Raw genomic sequence first — 16712 nt, 5'->3', positions numbered from 1 at the left:
TTCGAAGATGCAGATCGAAAGGTTTTCCTTTTTTCCAACATGGCTGTCACACCATGTGACCCATGACTTTATCATAAAAACATTCTACATTAGTCACTCCTGTTGTGAAAATCGTGTCAATCCGACAAGCGGTTGCAGAGAAACACTGTACTCAAGTTGTGCGTGGACAGACAAACAGACCCTCTCCTCTGGTAAGGGTGAAAATGATCAAAAGTTTCAACAATTCTCCTCTTCTTCTTTATTTATTACTATTATTTTAATTGGCCACAATTATTCCCACATTTCTGTGGGGTCTGCCAGGGAAAGTTTTTGACCCAAGTCTTTCACAACCAGGCCTGACGTTCGACTGAGGGTGATTTTGGCAGAAATTTGTAATTTGTTCAAGGTGCAGGTGATGACCCGCCAACTATTTATGAAGGACATTGCACGACCAGCGTCGGCCAATAACCAATTTTCATAGATGGCTTGTCCGGATTAACGTCTTTCACATGGACCGGTGCACCGCACTTTAATGCCTCGTCCTACACGCGAAACACCAGGGTGGTAGTTTATAGTTGGGTCAAGATTTGAACGCAAGATGGATACCTCAAAAGCAAGTGTTCCTACCTTTTTGCTGTCCGACCAGCAGAAAAGGCGAACAAAATTAGTCTGTCTGACATACACCAAAACACCGACAGCACATATTTGATCTACCGGTACTTTACAAATAATCCCCTCCTGGTATTAAAAAATCATTCCACAAGTGCGTCCATCACTGTAGCACAAATACGACTACCTGTCCTGGAAACCCCCCCAAAAAAGTAAGTGACCCATGTGGAAACGCAAGTACTCCAAAAGTAATTTTATTGTTAAAAAGAAATAAACAACATTTAAGGGGAGAGGAAAAGGAAAGCCATAAGATTTGAAATATAATGCAACAAAACATTTGAAGAACAATACGAGGACGATGTAATCAACTTTACAATAAAAAAGTTGGTCCCATTGAAAGACTGCATTTCGGAAAGTTCAGTCAAAGGTCAAAGGCCTCTTTTACAAAAAAATAAAACCGACAAAGAAAAGCTTTTATCTATTATTCAACCCATTACAAACGAGAGCGGTTTTTTATTTCCCTGCCAGGGAGGGTAACATTCCCCTTACTGCAAAAATCCCTATTGTTTTAACATCTGGAAAATGTCAAGTAACCACTTTGGTCAAAAATGCACCATTTCATAAGCAGGCAGCAACAGCCTGGCGGTCAAAATTAACATCACAGGTGCAGCTAACCTACCAGCCAAGAGTCCGGCAGCACTGCTGAAATGTGCCGAAACACTCTGCTCATCGGCACGAAGGTCAAAAAGAGCAAAAGGTTCAAGTGCCTTAATGGAATTCGAGTTAAAATAATTAGACTGGGAAGGAAAAAGATTCCTGCAAGTCCTGAGTCACTGCATTGCAAGTGTACTTGGACAAGATGGACCCTCTGCGCATTGATTAATTTATTTATTTAGCGAGGAGTAGGAACAGTGATGACTACGTCAGCGATCTGCAGATCAATACAAATGTGAGAAGGAAAGAAGTGGTATTTGTAAAACGCAAGGGTTAAGATACAGGAGCGTGACGGGTAGAAGCAGGAGCTCAAAGGGAGACTTCACAGCTTCAGTTTCTTCTTTTTCGGCCGGCCATCCGAGCTCTCCAACTTTCGCTTCTGTGCCTGTAATCACATGAACAAAACAAAACATTTTTGGCTTGATTCTGATAAACAATGAGCAACAACAAAATTAGAAAATAGAATTTGATGCAAATGCGTCTGGATATGCATCCGCCCGTGTTAAAGATCGACCCCCTGTTACGTTTGATCTCAATTAAAGGTCAGATGAAACACTGTGAGAGAGAAGAGAAACGTAAGTGGAAGAGAAAACATCAGATGCTTCGAACTGGACTTATAATATGCAAAACTATTTTCAAAGGGCACATGACCTTTGACCTGTTGAACCCAAAATTGAATCAGATCATCTTTGTATCACAGTCCATACTTTTGCCAAGTTTGGTTGAAATCCCTTTTGTGGTTCACAAGATGTTGTGGTGACTAATACTTTCAATTAAAGGTGACATGACCATTGATCTTTGACCCCAAAAATCGAATAGATTCATCTTTGTACTGCAGTTCATACTTTGACCAAGTTTAGTTGGAATCCCTGAAGTAGTTCACAAGTTATTGCGGTTACAAAAATCTGCGATGCACGCACGCACAATGCAAAAACATAAAGCCTCCAGCTCCTTCGGCTGCAGAGGTATAAAAAGGTGAGAAAGTACAGACACTTCTATAAAAATAACCAACACAACACAATAATTAATACTGTACTAATAATATTAACAATAATAATAATAATAACTATAATTTGGTAATCTATCTATAATTCCAGCAATCTCTGTGTGTGTGTCTGTCTGTTTGTCTGTCTGTCTGCGACCGCAGTTTCTCGACGACCGCCGGTCCGATCTCATTGAAACTTGCCAGGAATATTGTCGGGGACCCGCGGATGTGCCTTTTCGAGGTTTGATATCGATCGGACGAGCGGTTCCCAAGTTACGGCTATTTATGTCGACCAATGACAAGACACGGTGCTATGACATCACGAATGACGTCACAATTAATGTTTATTTATTTATTTTTGCACGATTGACGGTCCGATCTGATTGAAACTTGACAGGAATATTGCCGGGGCCCCGCGGATGTGCCTTTTCAAGGTTTGATATTAATCGGACGAGCGGTTCCTAAGTTACGGCCATTTATCTGTCGACCAATGACAGGACATGGTTCTATGATGTCACGAATGACATCACAATTAATATTTATTTATTATTATTTCTTTTGCACGATTGAAACTTGCCAGGAATATTGATGGGGACCCGCGGATGTGCCTTTTCGAGGTTTGAGAGAGAGAGAGAGGCTGCACATACTGGCACTCACCTACGGGCCCGTACTAGTAATAATAATAATGAACGTATAATCCCCATCCTGGCCCAAGCACATCTGGGTTTAGTGCAAGGTAAGCTAATGCTCAAGCAGTACAGCAGGCAGGTATGCTACAAGGCCATGAAGACCAATGAAAATCTGGTCCAATGGACCAACAGGCCCACTAGTAGCAGGTAAATATTTTAAAATTAATCCTACTTTGGGTCCGCGCTTCTTCCTTTCAGCTTTCTCTTTCTCTTCCAGCTCCAGGTTCTCCTTCTCGATGAGAGATATCAATGTGTTGCAGCGTCTCTGCAACTCCTGAAAATGTACATATCCATCACCATGTTACAAAGTGACACACTTACAAAGTAAAACTGCACAAGAACTCCACCCCACCCCCAACCTACCTGAGTCCATAGCAAACGAGAGTTCAAAGAACATGATACACCCATGCTGTGTTAAGGTATATACACCCGGACCCCAACATTCGCGGGTTCCACGTATTCATGGTTGATAATTTGGGACATGCTCCTACATTCATGGGAAATTGCCCACGTATTCACGGTTCTCGTAGCGATTTTTTTTTTCCACGAGCTGTGAGCATAACGCAGTTCTAAAACATATCTTCCAGGAGCCAAGCACAAAGCAGCTGGATGTACGTACTGTACGCAAAAAACATCTTCCACGAGCTGCGAGGATGACCTGCTTCCTGTATGTGTACAGTATTGTAGCTTTGTGGGATAAAGAGTTTTGTGGGATGTCTCATCATGTGCACTTTAAACATACGGTACTGTGTTGTGGCTTCGTGGCATAAACATAGTTTTGTGGGATGTCTCAACAGTGCAACATGTCATTCCCCATGACGCCATCCCCTGTGAGTTACTTACAGAATGAAAACACAAACAGCATCCATTGATGTTTCCAGTAATTACCAGATCACCACACACGGACATTACACAATGGAGACATTCAGCACATCTTAGTGTAAATCACCATCTTGCTACAAACAGCACCATCTGAGCCGTTACATTTTAAAAACGCTCAGCATAATCTACCTAGAGATAGGAAAGATGTCATGTCCTGTGAGTTAAAGAATGGAAACACTGAGCGCATCTCAGTGTAAATCACCATTTGCGGCCTTTTCCGTGAACCAGGAACTGCTGCGAACCAATAACATTATCCCCCTTGTCCCCTTTGTAACAACAACAAAACACTCGCAGATTTTCCTCTATTTCCACAGAATTTTCCTTCAATTTCACGAGATTTTTCCCGACATTCGCAGGTTGAGATCCCCGGAACCTATCCTCCCATTTCCCATTGAAACAATGCCCCCCCACATTCGCGGTTTCAACATTCGCGGGGTTTTCCCGGAACGTATCCCTCAAGAATGTCGAGGTCCTCGTGTACTTCAATTTTAATGAAATAAATATTTCAAAGATCATTAAAAAAAAATCCGAAAGTTTAGCGTTACTCAAGCAGTCTTGTACATCACCCTTATATGCTGTAATAAGACAATGTTGAGTCCGTTTCGGAGATGTAGGTTTTATTAATCACCATCGAACACAGCGTCAATCGGCATCGTACATAGACACATGGTGGCCTCTTCTTCACCCTGATACTACACCCTCTCACATGCCATGCCCTCACTATCGATATATAACATGGTTCTTTGAAGTATTATGAAGGCGATTTGTGTTCTGCAGTGTTCAAGTATATAATTCAATTTAAAAAAATTACCCCCGTGTGGGGGTGACGGTCATCTCTATAATGTTTTTACTATCATAATCGATGAACCATTGCCAGATATCTCCTAAAATGACAGACTAGATAGGTTTTGAAAATGGCGACTTCCACAACTTTCGTGACCTCGTGACCTTGACCCTGACCTCGAATCCGGGAAAAAATTTGTCGTTTGGTATCACTCATCGACCTCTACCCACATACCAAATTTCATCAAGATCGGAAGTAAAAAGTTTTCTTTGTACCGGGAGGTGTTTTTGACCATCTTCCAGGTTACGTGGCGGCCAAACGGGACGGAAATTCAAAAATCTGTCCAGTTAGATACAAGATAATATTTTTTACTATCATAATCAATAAACAGTTGCCGAATATCTTGTAGAATGGCAGACGAGATAGGTTTTGAAAATGGCGATTTTTTTTTTTATAACTTACGTGACCTCGTGACCTCGTCCCTGACCTTGAACCCGGACAAAAGTTATATCGTTGTGCAACACTCATCGACCTCTACCCACATACTAAGTTTCATCAAGATGGGAAAGAAAAATTGTTGACGGACGTACGTACGGACGGACGGACATTTGGTCCGGCTTTCTTAGGTCATCTCGGTAGAGATGACCTAATAAAGGTTTAAAGAGGTTTAAAGGTGTAAAAATAAACTAATTCCAGGTTTTACCACCGTTTTACCCAGTCTCTATTACATCACCCTGTCTAACATGTTACATTAGTGATTCGTGCATGTTGTTTGTGTCCTTTATACCGTCCTTATAAACAGTAAGTTTCCTGTTCAGAATGATTTTTAATTTTGTTTAACTTCTAAACAGGCAGATTCAAAAAATATCTCACTCCTCTCTGCGCACGTGCTGTTGGGACAAATTCAGAGCCAATGTATGGTTCAGGACAAAAACGGCAAACTTGTCTTCCTATTCATGTTCCGATTAATTTGCAAGATATAACATTCAACTGAAATAAGTTGTTCCTCGTTCATAAACTCATCAGCCAGACAGAAAGATAGACACGAAAACCAAATGCTTAACTCCACTTTTTGCTTCACATGCATGGGGTAATGATACAGGGTTAGACCGAATTACTTTTTCAGACTCAGCTGGTATCTGTTGATTCGCTGTTGTATCTAAAGCAAGTTTAACTCGTTTTAGAGAATAATTGTCTTTGCCTTTGCACAAATTCTGCATTCCGTGGGACCCTGAACAAAATAAATACTAGCCAAACCCCTGCTCCACGCGAAGTTTCTAAAGTGAGGGTTCGTTAGGACATCAATATATCCAGTGTTTACAATGTGATTTATAGAATTTCTTTATATACAATGATTCTTGTTACATTTTTTGTGTCAAATGCACCTTCTGAGGTAGTCAGCATGTGCAGAAGAGGGTTTTACATTGCAGACGCTGTTTTCTCGGAGTGGCATTACGCCTCTCAGCGGTGACGGTCTGTCGACGACAGATGTAATGAAGTCAGCAAATGACCGACGATGTCATGACGTCATCACGTCTCTCAGCAGTGACGTCACACGTCGCCATGCAAACGAATGTAAAAATTAGAAAATCGCCAAAAATTCCCAAACCTGTCCGTCTGGCACGATCTCACATAGCCAATGCTGTACATTAGACTACAGAGCACCCGCATGCCGAAAGTGGCGACAATCCGTCTGGCAGTTTCGGAGGAGATACGTCTACAAAATATGACTTAGTGTATTAATATAATAATATTGTTTTGCTGAATTATTTACACTTGTGAAAAGATGGATTTTTTTTTATACATAAACTGGATTCATGCATTTTTTTTGTGTGGATTCCATGGTATAACTACTCAGAACCATATATTGCACCACGATTTGCTCCTTCAACCAAATGACCAAGGAGTAACTCACAAATAGGCTATTGAAAGCAAAAACATGTACTTTAACCACAAACGTCAAATGCAATGAGCCAGACATGTGATCAGTCAACTCTATATAATGAATAAGGTGCGAAAAGCACCATGGCATTGCTTCGGACATGATTCTGGATGAGAAATGTTTTTGTTATCAATCTGTCATCTTTAACAGTACAGTACTGTACTTTTTCGTTCCACAGATTCCCTACCTCATCAATACTTTATTTAATTCCACCGATTCCAGACTCGGGTTTGTAAAATCTGTGAGAGCTGTAAATCGCTCTCCTGGATTTGGTTTGAGAGAGTGATCGCTTCCATAAATATCGCTCACCTCGGTTTATTTTCTTTACTTGCGAGAGTGATTGCATTTGCTCAAGTAAATTTCTGATTTTTCCTAATGAATTACGAACCACTGGGAAACTATCCCCCCTTTTTCCATTGAAACAATGCCCCGACATTCGCGGATTCGAAATTTGCAGAATTTTTCAGGAACGTATCCCTGGCAAATAGCAGGGCGAACAGTACCTCCAACAAGAAAATATTCATAATGTTGTCATCCCAGCCTGGGTTCAACACAAAACGTACAACCGATGTAATGTCCTCATTCTCAGAACTGCCAACAAGATCCGAAAACACTTCCATGTCGGCATCATTTGGCGTTGTCCTCCATATCTGATGTGTCCGAATCATTCCGATCATAGCCACTTCCACTTCCAGAACAACTGTCATCACTGCTAATGCCAACAATCGTGTCACTGCTGCTGCTTGATTTTTCAAAGTCACTGTGTCTGATTTTTGCCGTTTTACTGGGACTCCATGGCTGCTTAATGGGTAATCAGTGACGTTCAGTTTGACCTTCCACCATACAGTAGCTCCATGTAGTTGTCAAAAGCAGATTTCATCACTTCTTCACTTTTTCTGTCCCGACCAAATTATTGACACTAATAAGAAGAAGATTCTCCGTGATGCCATGTATGAGATTTAACTTCCTGTCTGACAACATGTGAGTGAGATGACTAAATCCCCCCCCTCCACAATGCTATTGCTGACATCTATACACATATGTATTTCTGCCAACAAACACATTTCAAAACTCGCGTTCATTTTTCCACAGACTTGGCTTTCACTTTGCTAAAGTAGTGGTTCACTGTGTTCTTCAGGTCTTTCTACTCCCTTTTCAGTTTGGACTTATCGAAGTCACAGTGGCCAAGTGCAACTTCAAAGCGAGAGGCCAGAAATTAAAGTGATTGGAAATCGGACTGGACATCACACCAGTTGGCTGGGTCAAGCCACTTTATATGCTTGTAAACCTCTTGATCAAAGGAGCTGAATTAACTTTAATATGAAATAGGCAAAGCCTAGAAACAAACGAAGAACCGGTGAAAACTAAATAACTGAAAAATACAGCATGGTCCAAGGAGCGTTAATCCTTTGAACCCTGAGCTCCTTGGACTTTCGGCTCCCCCACCCTGGGCTCCCTGGAGAAAAATCCGGCCGCTCGGGTCTATGGAGATTTGAATAGCGGCCTGTAAAACGGCTGTGAGGGTATATGGACGTTTGAATAGAGGCTGGCAAATTGGCCGCTGGGTTCAAAGGGGTAAGGAGCGCGAGCGCTCTCACGTGCCATTGGGATCGCCAATTTTTGCCGAGGGGCGTTGTTGATCGTGTGCCTGGGAAAATAAAAAAATAAAAAAATATACCATCAGAGATGGGGAATCCCCCGCCATTGAATGAAAAAGGTCATACATATTCCAGATAATGAGGGAGGTGAATTGGAAACAAGACACCATTTGGTCATCATCTCGAAAAAGTTCCCCAGGGGTGAGGAACGAAGTAACTAAAAATAATTGAAATCAGATAAGCGGTTTTCCATTTATTACAAAAAAATTATTTTTCAAGATGGCCACCCCAGTCGGCCATCTTGGATCCGGCCACGCCCAAAATCAATAGGGTTCTTCCTTTTCAGGTGGTACATGTGACCCAAATTTCAAATCGATATGGCGAACAGTTTATGAGTTATCGCACTCACAGCTATAAATGTTGACACCCGGACAGACGGCCAGCCAGACGACCTGGGTGACAACAATATCCCCCTTCCACCACGTGGCGGGGAATAATAAAGAGAAGGAAGAAGCAGAATAAGGAGGACAGGTATCCTCCCCGTAACGTAGGGGTTACGTACCTTTATAACCCATCGTTATTCGGAAGAACAGTTTCCATTATTTCCGATGTGAGAATTACACTTAGTTTCTCATAAACCGTCATGTTTCTCTCAAAGCAAAGCCATATGCCAATGGTATAATGATGGTTTTAGTTGTAAGTGATGTTATAATATTATTGTTGACCTAATAATACAGACAGTAACACAATAATGAAGTTAATTTTGTTGTAACACTCACAAAAACAATGTAGTCCAAGTTTAAATTAGTTTGACCGATACCGAAACCAAAATGAAGAAGAAGAACTGTTAACCTGTCGTGTTTGCATCTTTTACGCAAAAGAAAAGGAAAAACAATTTTCATTTACCGATATATTTTGTTGACGAGAAACCAATAAAGACAACTAGGATAACAAACCAGAGATAAAAATTAGTTTGCATTTATTAGGTGAAATTGCATTTGGCATCGCTGTAATAGCGCTGCGAGAAGCTTGTGGCGGTGACGCCATGATGTTCAGCTCAAGTCACAGAACGGGCTTACGTCATCATTACTCCCTCCCGTTTTCAATAATGACTCCAGGTTGTGCGTGATGACGTGAAAGATAATGTTTCTGCATGACAGGTGGAGATTAAAAACGAGTCTCTGCAATTCCCTACCAAATCAATACTTTCTTTACTTCCACCAACTCCATACCTAATCATCTATCCACCATGTAGTCCTCACTTGAATAGTTAAGCTTTTTCAGGAGACCTGTAATATAAATGCTTTTTTTTGAAAGAATGACTGAATGAACAATCAAATGAAAAACTCAAGACAAACAGGGTTGCACGTTTTCACGCATTCCAAGATCCAGGAAGGAAGAAAACGTACCATGGCAGTGCGGGATTTGAGAAACCAGTCAAACTTGAATTGCGGAGCGTTGCGAACGCACTGCCGCAGCTCGTCATAGACGCTCTCCCGGTCGAAACCCATCTTGTGAAGCATGCAGATGAGGAAACGATCCTCTTCTTCAGTGTAGTTCTTCCCTTTGTTGGTACCGTAGGCGATGCGCAGTTGGTGGAAGGGTGCCTTGTAGCGAGCAATCTGGTGACAGGGCCAGAGTCTTGTGAGGACATATGTGACCAAATATAAGGGTATGTTCTTTTTAACATATGAGTCCCCTAGGACCATGAAGCTATCGTTCTTGTTGTTAAAGGTCATTATGGGAACACAGAAATAAACCAATGTCACCCGCAGGGTGACCCGTATCTTGCCAAAAGGTGACCACGTGTGACTTCTTTAAGGTCACACTGAGGTGAACAGAGCTGCTATCCACCAGGAGCGACTCCTTGAGGAATATCTGCCTACGAGATATTCCGATGAGAATCATTCTACAGAGTAACCATGAAAAATATGTTTGCCTCATAACGTCACCAAATGACGTCATAATGTCTCAAGCTTGACATATCTAGAAAGCACTCATCGAGGTGTTCAATTTGAGGTACTACACGATATGGTTCCTAAAACTTGAAAATTTGACCTTGGGGTCAAATATGTTTGACCTCAGGCGCTAACCATGAAGGTCAAGGCCAATCGTCACCAAAAATTAATCAGCTGAGCGCCAGACCATGAAATATATTCCCATGAAGTTTGAAGACGATCCAATCAAAATTACTCAAAAAATAAGGGTTTCGTCAACTCCCCTGATTTGCGACAAAGTGACCTTGACCTTTGACCTTCAAAATTTTATGCACTGAAAGGGACCTCTATAGGCCTCTGATATGCGAAGTTACAAAAATTTCCAATGATAACTGTGCTCTGCAGAATTTTTTATACGTGATTACAGACAAAAAAAATAATAAAAACAGACAAGCTGACTAACATATCTTGCAAAAACTTCGTTTTGGCAAGATAAAAAGGGGCTAAAGGTTTAAACATGTATTAAACAATAATAAGGAATGGGTTATGAGGGTAATGAAAGACAAGGATTTATTAGCAGCGTCATCATGGTTGGCGTCTCGCAATATAATATATTAGCGCGATTAAAAATACCGTTTTTTCCTCGCATCTTCATGTCTGTCAAAAAACCAGTGTAAAGGTGCACAACTACAGCTCATAACCTATCCATTGAGGTGTTTTTCGCCCCCCCCTGCTTTCCCGTTTTCACGCCACTGTCCACACAAAATTCATCAATCAATTCTATACAGAGTCCAGGGGACTATAATAGGCATGGTCATAATCAGCAACAAACAACCAAAACCATGAAATAAAGTACACAATCTGATTTTAAAATCTCTTTCTGAGAATGCGCTGAGGGAAGAAGGAAAGATTTAAATGAGACTACACCACCCAAGATTTTTTGCCTTTGACAGTTCTTGTTGAGAGCACGCCATACCTTCACATCCAACGCTTTCTTGATGCCGATGCGACGCTGGATCCGAGCCTCTCCGCGCTCGATCTGAGACATGATCTTTTCGATATCCTGCAGCTCATTGCAGCGATCCCAGAACACCGCTGTGGTGAGAAATAAAAGTGAAGCTCCAAAAACAACAACAGCAGCAATGTGGATAAAGATATTCAATACAGAGGTCAATGTAATAGGGTTGTTGGTCGAGCATTTAGCTCTGAGAAAGACAATTAGAACATTTCATCAACAAGAGAGTTCATAGAACACATTACACCCTGCACGGTCTTGAGAAACAAAGACGTGGGAAAGAGAACGATTTTCACCCAAGTAAATGAAACCCATCACTCCCTGCTAACTACAGACCGATCTCACTTACAGTCGTGGCCAAAAATATTGGCACCCTTGCACGTTTTTCAAATAATGCACCATTTCTTCCAGAAAATTGTTGAAATTTCAAAATCTTTTGGTATCCATATATGCATTTCTTTGGTGCAGTGGAACAAAACAAAAAAAAAAGGTGAAAATTACTAAATCTTTGCTTATTCCACACACAAATCCGAAAATGGCCCAGACAATATTATTGGCACCTTTTAGAAGTTGTTAGAAATAATTGGATTTCAAGCAGGTGACTCCCCTTTACTTTAGAATTGAACTCACCTATGGTGAGTAGCAGGTGCCTGCAATATAAAAATCATTCAACCAGTTTGAATAGAGAAAAGGAGTCATTTTACTGTTTTGTTTCACTGTGTGTACCGCAATGAGCATGGAGAAAAGAAAGAAAACCAGAGAATTGTCTGAGGTCAGACACAGGATTGTAGCCAAGCATGGACAATCTCAAAGCTACAACTCCTTCTCCAGAGACTGATGTTCTTGTGTCCACCATGCATCATGTTATCAGGAAGTTTAAGGCCCATGGTACTGTATTCAATCTCCCTGGACGTGGCCGCGAGAGAAGACTTGATCGAAGATTGCAACGAAAGATTGTTCGAATGGTGGATAGAAAGCACCTTGATCAACTGCCAAACAGATTCAAGCTGACCTTCAGACACAAGGTTCGACAGTTTCAACTTGCACCATCCGTCACCAATTCAATGAAAGGGGGTTCAATGGTAGGAGACCCAGGAGGACCCCACTGCTGAGAGACATACATAAGAAAGCCTGACTGGAGTTTGCCAAGACACACCTGAACAATTCAAAATCCTTCTGGGAGAATGTCCTGTGGACAGATGAGACCAAATTAGAGCTTTTTGGTAAAGCACATCATCTCTGTTTACAGAAAACAAAATGAGGCCTTCAAAAGAAAAGAACACCTTCCCTACAGTCAAACATGGAGGAGATTCAGTGATGTTTTGGGGTTGCTGTGCTTCCTGGCATTGGGTGCCTTGAATGTGTACATGACATCATGAGATCAGGAGATTACCAAGGCATTTTGGAGCACAATGGTCAACCCAGTGTCAGAAAGCTGGGTCGCCGTCAAAGGTCATGGGTCTTGCAGGACAATGGCCCCAAACACACTTCAAAAATCACCCAGGAATGGTTCAAGCCAAAACGCTGGACTGTGCTGAAGTGGTCAGCAATGAGTCCAGATGTAAATTCCATTGAACACCTGTGGGGGGATCTGAAAACAGCAGTTGGGAGAAGGCACACTTCAAATCTGGGAGAACTGAAGCCGTTTGCACAAGAAGAGTGGGACAAACTGCCACTCAAGAGGTGTAGGAAGCTCATTCATGTCAAGGGAAGCACTTGACTGCAGATATTTTGTCCAAAGTTTGTGCTACCAAATATTAAATCCAGGGTGTCAATGCCATTTCTTTTTATTTTCTGATTTAAAAGGATATACAGTCATGCGCCGCTTAACGACGTTCCGGGCAACGACGGATCGCATATACGACGGATCTGCCAGCTCTGAAAAAAATATATATATAGCTGAAAAATTCCTATCGCTGAGCGATGGAGCCGACGTAGTGCTGCCAGTCGTATAAAAATAGCACATGCAATTATGTACACTGTACAGTACATAATACACGACAGTGTGGCCCTGTTATAATGCAATCGTTGAGGTCCATAAAATGTCATCGCGAAAAAAGCAGGGTCGTGCTAAATCGGGATTCAAGGAAATCGGCTTGCAAACTGAATCAATGTTTGCACGTTCACCTTCCAGCAAGTAAATTACCTTTGAATTGAAGAATTCCGCGAATAAATCGTTGTTACAGTCGAAATTAAAACGCAAATTTATTTTAGTGAAGCTTTTTATGTCGTTAAAACAATCGCACTGTTCCGAAAAAAAAATATATATATATATATATATATATATATATATATATATATATATATATATATATATCTCACAATTGACAGGTGCTCGTTTCTTCATTTATAAATTATAACATCGATACAATGATTACGTATTTATAAAATCCAAACGCTATTTATTCATCTTTCTATAATCTATGCGAGTGGAGATTGTAAGCTGCTGCTAACAACACCGATGGCCGTCATGACCAGCACAAAGGTAAAACTAACATGTCTTCCGTCTCTTGGATGCGTGTTACAATTGCTGACAGTATTCAGTGCAGTAACATGCTGTACAGGTTTGTATCCGAGGAGCAATAGGCTACACCATATAGCCGAGGTGTGTAGTTTTGTGTAAGTACGATGTTCGAAAATGCAAACGAAAAAAAAATTGATGTTCGCACAACGATGACGTCACTTAACGACGCGTTTCTTCGAACGTAACCCCATCGTTAAGTGGCGCATGACTGTATTAAGTTCTGAACCAAAAACAAAGGTTGTGTCATATTAACAGTGAAATAAAGAATTGTGGAGACAAAATACTTTTGTCAATTTCAACTTATTTTTGAGAAAAGTGTTATTTGAAAAAAGTGCAAGGGTGCCAATATTTTTGGCCACGACTATTTTTTTTTTAAACCATCATAACCTGTCTCTACCTTTTAGCACAACAAATTTTGTCCATCCTTTTACATTTGGGCACCATTATTAACTGTGCGCGAGACACAACAAAAGGCTCGTAATGCAAGATAATCATACACATGGATGCAAACAATGACTCATCTCAGCTCAAAAACTACGATTGGTCGAAATGAAGTCCTGCAGTAACCAAATCCGAACAAAATAGGTTGCCCACGATCGGTCAAAACCCAAGATATTTAAGGGATGACTCGACTAGATTTTAGTAAAGCATTTGATACTGTGGCACATCAAAAACTCCTGCGTAAAATCAACCACGATGGGTTAAGAGGTGAAACCTTGCGATGGATCAATACCTGGCGAACCAAGAGAAGTCAACGTGTTGTTGTTGATGGAAAAACATCCCAACCAATACAAGTTACAACATGTGTCCCCCAGGGGACCGTTCTCAGCCCCTTTATGTTTCGGATGTACATCAATGACATCGGGAAGAGAATGAGTCAAGGGACCAAGTCAAGGGACCAAGATAAAGCTCTTTACAAATGATTGCCTGTTGTACCGCCCCATCTGTGGACAAGGAAGTTCAAGTACAGCTGCAGAAAGATCGAGACGCATTGAGGGACTGGTCTCACAGATGGCAAATGACTTTAAACCCATCAGAGCCACACACTGCAAGCAACAAGACGCAGAAAACCTAGTAGTCCGGGAGCCAACCTGTGTACGAGGCTGTTTTAGGGTTGGACCTTACAGCCTCTGCTATAAAATTTTACACCCCCAGGATGTTTAGATATATGTTTGCAGTTCATGAAAACCAATGTTGGCAATTCATAAGCTCTTGCGAAAAATTTTGGCGGACGTTTTTGTTTGAGGAAGATTTGAAAAATTTGATAAAACAGCAATTGTCAATAAAATTTCTAAAAAAATTAAAAAATCACATTCATGAAAAATAAATGTGAACTAAATGTAAGAATTCAATCAGTGCATTGTAAAATGACAAAAAAAATTGCCTTTGTGGAAGTAAACCTCGTAAAAGTACATAATTTTGTGAAAAATGCCTTAAAAATAACGTTTTTTGAAGATGGCCTTTAGAACTTTTCTTATCATAGGCAGATGCTGCATTAGAATACTAATTTCTCTTAATGTGATATGAACATGGTATCCATGGCTAATTAAAACAGCAAATTTGAGTGAGTTCTATCAATTTTTAAAGAGAAAATTAACATTTTTGTCAACCAAAATTACCCCTACCCCCAAAATCCTCTTACTCTATTGAACACAGTTCGGTTAAGGTTTGCTAGATCCAGGTTGGGTACTTCACAGTTCACTCTTCCAAAGGAAAATTCAATGGTGTTTGGAGTGACATGGCCCTGGAGCAGACATACAACAATGAAGGGAAGACATCTCTGTTCAAAGGCATATCTCAGGCACCAGCTGCTCGAGATAAATATGTGAAGACAGCACCATTTCTCACAGCTGTATCAGAGAACATAAAGTCTATGGCTAATCTAGGCCAACAGGAATCTACTCATCATGGAGAAACACATAAGCAGGCAACAGAAGAACATATGCATGTTGAGGAGATCAAGAAAGTGATATGCCAGCAGATGATAAACCCATTCCAGTGTAACAACCAAGTGGATCTGCTCAATAGAGCAACTGGTGAGAAGGATGCTTCAAAAGACTTGGTCCATGCTCAAGCTAAGGGCATGGAAGCCATTATGAAAGCAGAAGAGGTGGTCTCTATTAAGATTGAACCACTGAAGCTGGTAACTTTCTCCTCACAGAAGAAATCAAACCCATCAAGGAAACAGAGTTTAATCAGGATCTATCAAGATGAGACTGCAACTACACGTGTGCTGTGTTTCTATCGAGATGCCGACCCAGTCACAAGACAGATTGCATTTTCCCATGAGTGGACAGACTATCCATCATCCCTGTTTGAGGTTGATCCACACTTAGCACAGGGGTTTGTAATGCGCAAAGGCAACAAGTCTGATTTCGTGGCAGTGCTAATTGCTGAAGCTGAGCAGGATGTTGTTTTACAGCTGCCATCATTACCACAGAGTGACCTATACACAGTTTATCTGGTAGACACAATGGCATTTGTAAATAAATACCAAAAAATGGGTGCAAAAACATTTGGTGAACTTCCCCAGCTGTATCTTCGCAAGCTCCTTCAGTTCAAACCTGAAATGTGCAACTGTGTCAACATCATTGGTGATCAGTATGATTTTGATGATAGCCATACTTTGAAGGGTCATGAGCAGCAGAGGAGAAACCAGACAGACCAGGCAAGACAATTCTCACCATCCAAGAGTCTAGAAATTCCGGACTGGAATTTACTCATGAAGAATCCAAGAAATAAAGGAAATCTTCAGAACTTCATTGGCACTTCCCTTTGTGAGAGTCCTGCAGCTATTCCGGATGGAGTGACCATCATTCTTGGTGGTATGATGGAAAACAAAGGTCACACTCTTTCCATCACATCAGCATCAAGTTCAGTTCTGGACTTACCTTGTGAAGAACATGAAGAGGCAGACACAAGGATTATTGCTCATCTTGCATATTGTGTGGAATATCCTGATCACCATTGAGCTGTTGTGCATGCAACAGATACAGACATAATTATGCTGTGTATATATCACTTCTGCTGCTTGAACACATTGCAAGAACTCTG

At 41.0% G+C, this 16712-nt stretch overlaps 1 protein-coding gene across 2 annotated transcripts in view; it reads right to left on the bottom strand.

Annotated features, from left to right (window-relative positions):
- Window positions 1-826: 826 nt before the first annotated feature.
- Window positions 827-16712, bottom strand: part of LOC147014654 (SWI/SNF-related matrix-associated actin-dependent regulator of chromatin subfamily A member 5-like) — a 98356-nt gene continuing 82470 nt past the window's right edge. For both annotated transcript variants that reach the window (XM_085852798.1, XM_085852797.1), the window contains exons 21-24: window positions 11096-11214; window positions 9592-9804; window positions 3149-3250; window positions 827-1687 (exon numbers count right to left, since the gene is read on the bottom strand). In XM_085852798.1, coding sequence (XP_085708924.1) covers window positions 1625-1687; window positions 3149-3250; window positions 9592-9804; window positions 11096-11214 — 497 coding nt within the window. In that variant the 3' untranslated portion in view covers window positions 827-1624. The remainder of the gene's footprint in view (window positions 1688-3148; window positions 3251-9591; window positions 9805-11095; window positions 11215-16712) is intronic.

This window comes from Eptatretus burgeri, chromosome 13 (genome assembly GCF_056783735.1).
Source record: "Eptatretus burgeri isolate ZD-2024b chromosome 13, Ebu_testis_v1, whole genome shotgun sequence".
Taxonomy (NCBI): Eukaryota; Metazoa; Chordata; class Myxini; order Myxiniformes; family Myxinidae; genus Eptatretus; species Eptatretus burgeri.
This window is presented reverse-complemented; position numbering and strand designations above follow the sequence as displayed.